The sequence below is a fragment of the Microtus pennsylvanicus genome, chromosome 13 (assembly GCF_037038515.1).
Source record: "Microtus pennsylvanicus isolate mMicPen1 chromosome 13, mMicPen1.hap1, whole genome shotgun sequence".
Taxonomy (NCBI): domain Eukaryota; kingdom Metazoa; phylum Chordata; class Mammalia; order Rodentia; family Cricetidae; genus Microtus; species Microtus pennsylvanicus.
In genome coordinates, this window is record NC_134591.1 from 55,306,515 (window position 1) to 55,318,940 (window position 12,426).

General features: G+C 39.8%; 1 protein-coding gene across 18 annotated transcripts in view; it reads right to left on the reverse strand.

The window, feature by feature from the left end:
• Macf1 (microtubule actin crosslinking factor 1) overlaps nt 1-12,426 on the reverse strand; it is a 337,047-nt gene that overhangs the window by 40,442 nt on the left and 284,179 nt on the right. For 16 of the 18 annotated variants that reach the window (XM_075946018.1, XM_075946019.1, XM_075946013.1 and 13 more), the window contains 9 exons: nt 11,117-11,278; nt 10,778-10,948; nt 8,738-8,904; nt 6,897-7,056; nt 6,228-6,554; nt 4,916-5,000; nt 4,037-4,278; nt 2,942-3,148; nt 156-275 (listed from right to left, as the gene is read on the reverse strand). In XM_075946018.1, the coding sequence (XP_075802133.1) occupies nt 156-275; nt 2,942-3,148; nt 4,037-4,278; nt 4,916-5,000; nt 6,228-6,554; nt 6,897-7,056; nt 8,738-8,904; nt 10,778-10,948; nt 11,117-11,278 (1,641 nt within the window). The remainder of the gene's footprint in view (nt 1-155; nt 276-2,941; nt 3,149-4,036; nt 4,279-4,915; nt 5,001-6,227; nt 6,555-6,896; nt 7,057-8,737; nt 8,905-10,777; nt 10,949-11,116; nt 11,279-12,426) is intronic. The other 2 variants (XM_075946025.1, XM_075946026.1) reach the window with 1 other exon arrangement.

Sequence of the window (12,426 nt, forward strand, 5' to 3'; positions counted from 1 at the left end):
CCTCTGGAAGAACAGCCAGTGCTCTTAAGCGCTGAGCCATCTCTTCAGCCACCAAATCAAGTATTTAAGGATTAATTTCTATCATATTCCATTAAACCATCCCCCTTAACTCTCTCCCAGTCAGGACATGTGAGCATTTGGCTGTCTATACTCACCTTCTGTACCTGCAGCTGAGCCGTGGTCTGGTCTTGCTCTAGACGGATTGGACCAAGTGCCATCAGCTTTCGCTTTGTTTCAGCAACCCAGGCTAGTTCTGCATCTGCAGCTTGCTCGTACTAACAGAGTCAAGAAAAATGAAGAGTTATATGCAGCCAAGGTCTCTTTCTTACAGCTATAAATTAACCAACACCAGAAAAGCCTGGATTTCTAGAAGTATAGTTGTTCCTCAAAAGGTAAATTAAAAACTAAAAATAATTTTATAAGAATCACAAACCAAGCTGTAGAGGGCTTTGTAGTTAGTGGAAAAGTACTTAATGAACATGCATGAGGCTGCGGGCTCAATCCCCAGCACCATGGGAACAGGGATGACAACACACGATTCTTTAAGATGAATATGGAAACACATGCCTATAATTCTATCACTTGGAAGACTGAGGCAGGAAAATTCAAAGTTTGAGGCCAGTCTGAACTACACAGGCATACCCTGTCTTACAATAGTAGCAAGAATTTTTAAAAGGAAACAAAATCACAACAAAAATGTAGGAAAATTAGATTTCAACTTCTTCAAGAGAAGCTATAGAACTTAGTAGATGGTTAGTCCTCCATTAGAAATAGCAGTTGGAATCTTTCTAATCAGGGAACTTTAACAAGTGGTACTTTCTGTTAACTATCTCCAATGCCAACACTAAACAGTAGTAACTTTAGTAGTTACATTTACTACTTTTTCTTCCTTCCTCTCCTTTCTTTTCTTTCTTTCTTTCTTTCTTTCTTTCTTTCTTTCTTTCTTTCTTTCTTTCTTTCTTTCTTTCTTTCTTTCTTTTTTGAGACAAGGTCTTGTGATGTAACCCTAAAGGATTACAAGTGTGTGTCATCTCCTGGATATAGGTGTTTAAATATAAATTTAAAATGGTAGTAGACAGCTGAGTAGTATTAATTTAGAAGAACTTGCCAAGATAAAGGATGGGACCTAAAAGAACCCTGAACTCCATCCATCACAAAAACTAATGTTCTCTGTATAACTGTTGATCTTTACAGTTCAATAATCTTTATAACCTTTTCTTCCACTTTATTAACCTCTGTCTACTTCAGTACCCTTTATCAGAAATGCTTAGAAACAGAAGCATTTTGAATTTTAGAATATTTAATAGGCATTACTGGCTGAGCATCCTCTGGATTTTGGAATACTTTACATTTTTAAGATTAGGGTTGTTAAACCTAGGTTTAACGAGAAAGGTTATGGCTGGGCAGTAGTGGCACATGCTTAAAGGCACTCAGGAGGCAGACCAGGTGGATCTCTGTGAGTTCGAGGCCAGCCTGGTCTACAAGAGCTAGTTCCAGGACAGACTCCAAAGCTTCAGAGAAACCCTGTCTCGAAAAACCAAAAAAGAGAAAGGTAATGAACTGGACGTTGTGGAAAAAGCCGACATCCTAGCACATGGGATGTAGAGGCAGACGAATCAGGAGTACAGGGATAGTGAGTTGGAGGACAGACAAGGCCACACCAGACTGTCTCAAAGTAAATATGTATGCAGAGTGTATGTGAGACTCAGTTTCCCAAGCATAATACACTGCAATTGAAAATAGCTACACTGATGAAGAATAATACTAAAGACAAATTAGGGATGTAGCTGGAATCATTAAAAGTCTTCATAACCATTGTGAACTCAAGGGGTCATCCTCATTCAAGAGAGTGTGTGTGTATGTTGGAATAGTAATAGGTGTATGGCCAGCTAATGTGACAGCGATGCCACAGATGAGACAGGAGGAGCTTGAGTTCCAGGCCAATCTGGGTTACATAGGGAGAGTCTGTCTCAATAAAAAGTATATATCTAGCTACGGACAAAAGTAATTATCTCTCGTCCCTGCCATAAAGCAAAAGGAAAAAGAGGGAAACATGACACCTGTGTTTACTAAGGGATTCTATTTTGGGTGACTGTGCTATTTTGGTTTGCATATTCTAAAGTAATTATAGTCTTGGTATCTTTCCCTTTTCCATTAAATGCTAAACAGTGGTGCTACACAACTTTATCCCCAGCTTCCAAGAGGCAGAGGCAGGCAGATTTCTGTAAATTTAAGGCAAGCTGGAGCTACATAGTAAGATCCTGTCTCAACAGAAAAACAAAACAAAAGCAAACAAATAAATAAATGAGGGAGGTGGAGAGGCAGGGCTAGAGAGCTGCACAGAGGTTAAGAGCACTATCCTCTTGCAGAGGATCTGTATACGGCGGCTCACAACCATCTGATCTCAAGTCCTCTTTTGGCTTCTTTGAGTATTAGGCATAAACATGGCACACAGACATGTATGAAGACAAAAACATCCATACACATAAAAGCTAAAAAAAAATATCTTTAAGAGCTGGAGAGATGGCTCAGAGGTTAAGAGCATTGCCTGCTCTTCCAAAGGTCCCAAGTTTGGTTCCCAGCAACCACATGGTGGCTCACAACCATCTGTAGTGAGGTCTGGCGCCCTCTTCTGGCCTTCAGGTATGCAGGCAGAATATTGTATACATAATAAATAAATAAATATTTAAAAAAATATCTTTAAAAACAAAAAGCCTCACAGAGGTCTCTTCTTGCAAGGTATTCTCTATTCAAAAGGTTTGAGTATTGGCTCAAATCTGGATCAAACCTCTTCCAAGTATTTTCTATTACTGAAGCATGCTTGTTGTATTTATTTTGATCTCATTATTTTTCCTGAGCTTGTATTTACATAAGTTATAGCACTGTATCCCACACATACCCCACAGTCTAAAACACTAACGTACAACATTATAAACATTACCTGTTGTGATCTCTGAATAGCAGCATCAATTTCATCCACCCTTTGTCCAATAGTGTCACTGACCAGTTTGTACTGCTCGTTGGCATCAGACACAAGCTTATCCAGCCCTTCTCTGGCTCTCCAGGGCACCAGCTCTAGGAGAGCATGGCTCACCTCATTCACTGTGTCCAACACCAGCCTGTGCTCCATGACCTCCTTCTTCAGTTCCTAAGGAGGGAGAAGTTTTCAGGCCATACCTTACTAAATGAAGCACCTCAGCAGTGGAACAGTGGAAAGCGCTATCTCTGCCTCATCCCAGCAGGGCACTGACCTCCTTCCTTCAGCTCTTCTTTTCCTTGCCTCACATTTTCAATCATTTTGAAATATGACTTTAGACTTAGCTGATGCTTGCTTAGAACTGTCTGCAAGGCTTGAGACACATTTGTAAAACAAACAGTGTTCCTTTCCTTCTATTCTTTAATGCTCCATTTAACCTAATGAATAGCTGTCCAGAATTTCTTTGTATCAAGAACTGCGTTTGAGTTGGGCAGTGGTAGTGCACACCTTTAACCCTGACACTTGGAGGCAGAAGAAGGATGATCTCTGTGAGTTTGAGGCCAACTTGGTCTACAAAGTGAGTTCCAGACCAGCCAGGGCTCTTACACAGAGAAACCCTGTCTTGAAAACAAAACAACAACAAAGAACTGCATCTGATCTTGCAGCAGGATCAGAAGTAACTATGAAGCACCTCCCCCCAATTAATTCTTGTCTTGTTCTTATTCTTTCTCCTCCCAGTGCCTTGCCTCTCCCTTGCCTCTCCCTTGCCTCCTTTTCATTTGCTTTCTTCTGTTTCCAAATAGTGTCTCCTTTTAGAGAATGAACGTGGAGGTAAATTATACAACATAAACCAGCAAGCAAACTTCCTATGAACTTGGAAATTGATGCTTTTTCTTCTTCAGACTATAGTCATTCTATATTTGACAAATTTTACTGTCATGAATAAACAAGAGAGAAAGCAGGAGTACATTTGGTTTAGATTTAAGATAAAGGTAAGGAAACATACTTCAGACAAAGATGAAACATCTTTCCTTGCTACAGTGTAAAATTATGGCTTACCTTCTGTCTTTGCTGAAACTGGGGTATTTGCTCCCCTGTGGGAGACTGTCCTCCACTGGCTGCCAGTTCTTCCTCCACCTCCCTCAGCCACCCAGTTAGTTCCTCATATGTAGAATGGAACTTGGTGGCCAGCTGCCGGGCTTGTTCTAAAGTTCTGAGGGCCTTGGAGCTAGTGACTGTAATGTCTGCGTAACGGGTCTTTATTCCGTCCAGCTTCTCCTGGATAAGTAACACTTCCTCACCTGGGAAAAACAGCACAGCACTATTCACACAAAGGAACTCTCTTCAATCATGTCTTTAACAGCTTAAATTTCATAGACTCCTTGCTACGGTGCTGACTTATATCCTAATATCCCAAACTGACGGTTAACTTGAAATAAACCTGACCGCATAAGACTTTTAAGATTAAGTTTTTAATCCAACTGCAGGTGTTTCTAGAACTTTACAGACAATGCTAGCATTCAGTGTATTAGGAGGCAGGAAGAATTGCTCTCTATAACCAGATATAAAATAACTAAGTCTTGTAGTTTTCAAAAGACTTAGCAGGAAATGAACACATAACCAACTTCCCTGGAGCACACAGTCATAGTCACTGAATATCAAGTTTCTCATAAACCAAGAGAAGTGATTAGTGCTGGGCGCTTATGATCTTTAAGACTAGAGAGGTAGGGTTGGTGGGGCTTGGAAGACCTCAGTTTGGTTCCCAGGACATCTGGTGGTTCACTACCACCCATACCTCCAGTTCTAAGGAAATCCAATACCCTCTGAGGAACCAAGACACATGTGATACACACATATGTACATAGGCAAAACATTCAACACATAAAATAAAAATCTAAAAGACCACAGAGGTGCTAAGAGGTACACTTTTCAAAGTACCTGTAGTTTGCTTTAGAAGAGCCTGACCATTTTTAATAGCTTGATCTACATTCTTCTTTCTATTAATAATTTCTTCATTTAAGGCCTGAAAAGGAAAAAATAACATTAACCCCAAAAATATGGCATACCAAAGAGAAGAGATGTGAGAGCTTTCTCTAAAAGGAACGAGGATAGCTGTGCAAAATGAGGAAAGATTGTATTTAAAAAATCTTAATAAAAATGTAATTTTAAAAAAGAGCATTTAAAGAGATGAGTTCACAGTTTTGTTTAAAATCAAATATTTAATTCCTTTATTTATCTCTTTGGTTACTCTCTATTTGATTATTCAAGGCAATTAAGAGATGCTTTATAGGCAAGCTCTCTTTTGTGCTGAATGAGAAAAGATTTAGGATGAAATCAGCTTGCCGGGCGATGGTGGCGCACGCCTTTAATCCCAGCACTTGGGAGGCAGAGGCAGGCGGATCTCTGTGAGTTCGAGACCAGCCTGGTCTACAGAGCTAGTTCCAGGACAGGCTCCAAAGCCACAGAGAAACCCTGTCTCGAAACCCCGCCCCCCAAAAGGATGAAATCAGCTTTACCAATCTATCAGTATTAAACTTAAACACAAGGATGTTAGAAATGAAATACAGCAAAAATGCCCATTATATTAAAAATAAAGAGAATTCATAAAAGCAAATGGAAACGCAGCTGGAGAGACGGCTCAGCAGTTCAGAGCACGCACCGCTCTCCCAGAGGACCTGAATTTGGTTCCCACCACCACCACCACAGGCAGCTTACATCCACTGTAATTCTGCCTCCACAGATCTGACACCTCTGGCCTCTGCACTCACAGACACATAATTAAAAAAAAAAAAAGATGGAAACAAGAATATTTTATAATATGACACAGAATCCCTGGGATTTCAGAACTATTTCAACTATATGACGATATTATGGATATCATTTAGATATATATGGTTTTATTACAGTACGCTCTCATCTACTCAAAAATCTACTGCTACATTACCTAATCCCAATGATGTAAATCACAAGCTGCAGGTGAGACAGGCCCTGACTCTAACCTGTATGATCTTCTAGAATCATCAGCTAAGCCTGTTAAGTACAAGTATTTTCCTGGACCTATCCAAAAAGAATGAGTACTTGGCACCAATTCAACTATGCACTTATATGCATAAATTTATTATGCATACAATAAAGTTGAAGTGTTTGGAATGAGGGGAGAGAAATTAAAAGAAAAAGAAATGAAGAGAAACACATATCAAAGTGACAAAATAATTCAGTAACATAAATATAAGAATGAAAACACAAATACCAGGTGATCAGCATGCTGTTTCTGCAGGACATCCTGTCTGTAATCCTTTACGAACACTGTACTGAGCTTGTCCTCAACCTCAGCCAGCCAATTGAGCACCTCCACCTCATCCTCCCCAAACAGTCTAGCGTTGAACAGTGCCTGCTCAAGCAGGGTGGCCTTCCGACAGCACCGGTCTTGAATCTCACTGTATCGGGCCTGCAATGAATCTAGCTTTTCTGACATGCTACCCTGCTCTGCAGGACATGTCAGGGCGGAGAGGGACTGCCCAATTTTAACTGCCTGGTGCACATCTGTTGCATGGTTTTCTATTTCTTCCTCTAGAGCCTGAAAATCCAGATGGAAAAAAATGAGTAACAAAAATAAATAAATAAATAAATAAAAAGCAAACATGAAACAATGAATAACAAATAACAGAACAAATTAAAATAAAAATTCACCTGTTGCATGGCAAAAATAGTATGAAAAGTAGCACATAAGCTGTTTTTCTTCCTTTGCTGTTAGCCTATTAGGCAATTTCTATTCTTATTCCAACTCAAAGTATTGTTTCCATCTAATAATTTGATCTTATTTTAAAATAAAAACTCCATAAAACATGTTCTAGAGAATGCTTTCATTTTTCAGTTTCTGTCTCCAGTCCTGTGTTCATCTATCATAACACCTTCCTACCTTGTGACGAATAATCTGCTGATGTATTTTGGCAGTCTGAGTGCCAACAGGTTCCGAGTTAGCAAGCTTTTTCTCTGTGACAGATAAGAAGTCAGAAATAGGCTCAGCTGTCTCATGGAATTGTTTGGCCAGAACCAAGATATCTTCCAGCTGTTTTTGCCTACACAAATACACAGAACAAGATGCTCAGGCAGAACAGTCATGGAGCATCAAATCAGTACAAGAGCGTCTTCCCAGGCATGCCCACAGTAAACAGAACACATTGGTAGGGAGCCCTGCTTTGTGGTTGCAGCTTTCGCTGCATTATTTTCCACTGTCCGTCTCTAAGGTGGATTGGATAATTATCTCATGATTAAAACAGAGAAAGCTAGCCCTGACGGCTTAGACAAACAGGCTAAGGATAGAAGGAGCTCTTTCAGCACTCCTCCTTAGACTACCTTCCACATATCAGAATGGAGTGTAGGATGCACAACCAGAACAAACGGCCACAATAAATAAAACTTAAAGGAACCCCAAATCAACTGTCTTTATGTCTTACTCTATCCTTGTTATCTCTGCACATGAGTGAAGAGAAAACCAAAGTAGCAATTCTATGAGCTAGAAGTCCTTCCCCAGTTTCAAAAATCCAATTATGTCCCAGATATAATAAGGGACAGAAACCTCTGTCAACACAATTAGGCTCCTGGCAATTTCAAGCCAAAACTGTACTGAGTCCAAATTTAAGACTAGCATACACACACACACACACACACACACACACACACACACACACACACACACTTTACAGGCCATTTGGAATCTTAAATTTTATATAATATCCACACTAAGCTTGGATCTTAAGAATACTGTAAATTACAAAGGGGAGAGAGGAAACTGCCTTAGACAGAGAACCTGGAAATAACCACAGATCTGTATGAACACCAAATTAGTAATGAAATGCCATAATGCTGGGTTTGGGTGCGATGAACAGGCTGAGAAGACAGCTACTTTAAGAGGTCCGGTACTACTGGCTCATGCAGTAGTAGACCAGCATGAAGTCCTAGGTACAATCCCTAGCACAGGCAAAATAAATAAAATGAAATAAAAACAAAAAGACTTGGGACTGTGTGATGTATTTCAGTAAAACTTTACGTAACATCTACTTTCTCCAAGTTACACTTTACAAGCATATTTTATTAATATACTTCTTTGAGATAGAGGATAGCTATATATCTCTTTTTTTTTTTGTTTTTTCGAGACAGGGTTTCTCTGTGGTTTTTGGAGCCTGTCCTGGAACTAGCTCTTGTAGACCAGGCTGGTCTCGAACTCACAGAGATCCGCCTGCCTCTGCCTCCCGAGTGCTGGGATTACAGGCGTGCGCCACCACCGCCCGGCTCTATATATCTCTTGAATGTGTATATATTTTAACAGTATCACAGACTAGTGCTTGAGAATATTAAAAAAAAATCAAATATTAGTATAAAGTAACAGAACAGAAACATGACAAGTTTCAATTACAAACATTAAAACATAGTTTATGTATGAAAAAGAACTTCCTAAAAACTCAAACTATAACTTGGCTAGATTGTAGGCTTCTGCATCTGTTATTGGAACAGCAATTCCGCCACGGCAGAGCCACCACTCACAGCAAGCAGTCTCCAGCCTCAGAACTTTTTAGTAACTACAGCTCAGTTTCTTAGAGTAATACGTGGATTATCTCTAAACACTTATCACCTGTCAATAAGTTACTGAACACCCCCCAGAGCAATCCCTGAGTTATCCAAGAGCTTTTAAAGCACTTCAGTGATTGTCCATCAAACACAGGACAGAATAATCCTCTGAACACGACTCAAGTCCCTTACCTGGCTGCTGCCTTGTTGAGGAGCTCAGTCCATCTACGTTCAAGACTCTCCAGCTGTCCGTTGATTTTCTCTCTATCAGCCAGCTCAGCTGACTGTGCTATTCTGCCTCCTTCTGCCTGAAGCATATCCACTGTGGCCTTTCGATCATCTAGGAGTCGCTGGAGCAACTGTGACATATATGTTTAAAGAGAAAGGAAAGTAACAACACAGGGTCATTTAAAAATAAAACAAGAGCCAGTTGTAGTGGCACACACTTTTAATTTCAGCACCGGGGAAATAGAGGCAGATGGACCTCTATGAGTTGAGGCCAGCCTGATCTACATAATAAGACCCTATCTTAAAAACAGCAACAAAAAAACCCAAACAACTCATCTTGGCAAATCTGAAGCTTTCTTGACACAAAAAGTATGAGACAGTATAGTTCCTACCACCCCACTCACTTCAATGTTTTAATAGTACCATGGCTGTCACTATATTATTGACAGGTAACTTCCTCTGAATTAAGACACAAGTACATGAGCCAGGAGTGGTGATATACACCATTAATCCCAGCACTCAGGAGGCAGAGGCAGGTGGATCTCTGTGAGTTTGAGGCCAGCCTGTCCACATACTGAATTTTAAGCCCGCCATAGTCTCAGAAAACAAACAAGCAAAAGACAAAAATCACAGAGAAAAATCATTAGGATCTGAAATGACAGATATGTTATTAGCTTAAGGCAGCCATTTCACAATGTATTATAGGCATATATCAAAATATCATCTTGTATGTTGTAAATATACAAAATTTCATTTGTTATTATATTTTACTAAAACTAGAAAAATCCCAAATTTCTTTTAAGATAAACATGGTTTATAAAATTTTTCCCCTTGGTGTACATTCATTATACCTGGCTATTTTGAAACATGATCTATGCTATGTAGTCAAAGCTAGCCTGAAACTCTAAAAAAATCCTCCTACCTCAGCTTCTCAAGAGCTGGTTTAAGGCATGTGTCACCATGCCTGGCATAAAATAAAAAAAATTTAAAAACAAAACAGCAATGAAACAGAAATTAAACTAACAAAAATATAAATAGAGGACTGGGGAGATAAAGAGCTGAGCTGGTACGGTGCTGGTTCCACATGCATGAAGTCTGATCCCCAGCACTGCACAAACCAGCTAAGGTTCACACCTGTAATCCCAGCACTTGGGAGGTGGAAACAAGAGGATCAGAAATCCAGTGCCATCCTCAGCAACATAATGTTGCTGACCACCACATTACATGAGCCCTTGACTCAAACAAGTCAAAGACTATTGAATTCCAAGCCATAAAGACATCTATCCATCTCCTCTCCCTCGGTTTAGGAACTACTATATAAGAAAGGTAGGAAAGAATGTAAGAGCCAGAGGAAGTAGTGTGTGTACGCGTGTTGATACATGTATACATCCACATTAGCACTGGCTTCTCGACACCCTGTCACAGAATGGGAGGGGCTCATCCTACCCTTCCTATAGATCTGATATAGTTAACAGCAGATGGGAGAGGGAAAGACTTTTTTTAAGTAGTACAGCCATTGGCAAGGTACCCATATTCCTGTAAACAGTTTTAGTAACACTCACTAGGTCTCTCTTACACACACAAAGCAGAAGTAGGGCTAGGTGGGAAGAAAGGGATGAGTAGAAGAGGGACAAGAGGGCAATGGAGGGCGAATGTGATCAAAATATATTATGTACATGAATGAAAATGTCATAACTAAACCCAGTGTTATGTATAATTAACATGCTAGCATTAAGCAAATAAGACAAAAAATATAGACAACTCATGCATGACATATAACAAATACTGATCTTAAAACACAACACATAAGGAAATATGTAACTTGCTCAGTCTAACAAATGCCATAGTAAAACCACTGAAAATCAGTTTCCATCTCTCTTCTCAGGAGAACACGATGTATGTTACGGTTCTACTGAAGCTCTGGATTTGCTCCTTAAGTGATAAGCAAATGTGCTGTCTGTCAGCGTGGCCATTTCAGTTCTCTGTCTCTACGTTCCTACTTACCTTCTGCTCTTGGATCTGTGCCTTCACCACTTTATACTCAGCAGATGGAGGCTTCTGATTGGCTATGAGCTCCTCAGTGTCTGCCAACCAGCTGAGCAATGGCTCCAAGGCATCTTGAAATTTCCCACAATGTAACAAAGCCTCCTGCAGTTGTGCAATTCTTTGTGCAACCTGTGTCACAGACATGGAGAGCTCACTAACAGGAAAGAGGGCAGCATTTAGACTACCATCCTTTTAGTAATTACAGATGGCAACAACTGAATTTTGTTGGCATTTAGTTTCAAGGAAAATCTGAGGTTTCGGTGTTTCTCTTTCACGAGTCACTCATTCACCACTCACCTTCTTATTCAGTGTATTCCATCGAGTATTGATCTCCTCCATGTCATGTTCTAAACCCTGCACGTCACAGTTTTTTCCTGCACTCTGAATTAATCCCTGGCCAAGTCCATTTACTTGCTGCAATTTCACCTGTAGAGGATCCACTTGTTCTTTCTGAAACGTCTAGATAAAACAAAGCAGATTTACTCTAACGGACATTAAGCCTTCTACACTGCAGTATCTGGTCATCCTCAAAAAAGTTACAACTTAATGAAGGAGGGTAAGGAACTGATGTAAGCATCAGAACAGTGAGATACTAAGGAGACACATGGGTTCATGTTTCAGTTACATATCTTCTTATGTATCCTCTTAGTAGCATACACCCAGAAGCAGTTATAGCAGCACTGTTTAGGTCTTTAACTCAATGACTCAGTATCTTCTTTCAAATCAATTGCTTAATTTTTAATGATAAAAGCTATAGGGAATAGTGAAGTGTTAGTCTTAAAATACTATGGATCCTGAAAGGGAAGGATGCTATCAAGTTACAAGTACTTAAGAACTTGGGAACATGCAGTGGAGAATAGCAGCTTGACCACTGACAATAGGCAATGTACTTTTCTGGCTTGGATGAGTAACTCAATCAGTTAAAATAAATCAACAGTGTGAAAAATGCAAAGCTCATAGCTTAATACCCTTGTGGCCATTTAATTTCATTCTGCTTCAGGGCCATAGGCCACATTCAATCATCTTGAAACAGTACTCTCCTGTCTACAAGAAAAAATGCTCCTAGCCTGGCTATGGTGGCGCACGCCTTTAATCCCAGCACTCGGGAGGCAGAGGCAGGCGGATTTCTGTGAGTTCGAGACCAGCCTGGTCTACAAGAGCTAGTTCCAGGACAGGCTCCAAAGCCACAGAGAAACCCTGTCTCAAAAAACAAAAAAACAAAAAAAAAAGATACCATGGATCATGTCCACCATGAAACAAAAGAATTTAAAACAATGAGAATAAAAGTGTAGCAAGCAAGATTCCTATTTTTCTTTACTACAGTTAAAACTTAGACATTTCTAGATGAGATGGTCTGAACAAAAAATGGAATTTTTGAAAACTGGGTGTAAGCCACGAACCCTATAATCTCAGCACTCAGGTGGAGGCAGAAAGATCAGAAAGTTCATGATCATTATCAGTTACATAGAGAATCTGAGGTCTTTCTGGGGTACATGAGACCCTATCTCGAAATCAAAAAACAAAACAAACAAACACCAAAACTTTAGTTTTGACATACTTTTGCCAAATTCAGTCTTAATGAAAAGAATGTCAAATATTTATCCCTA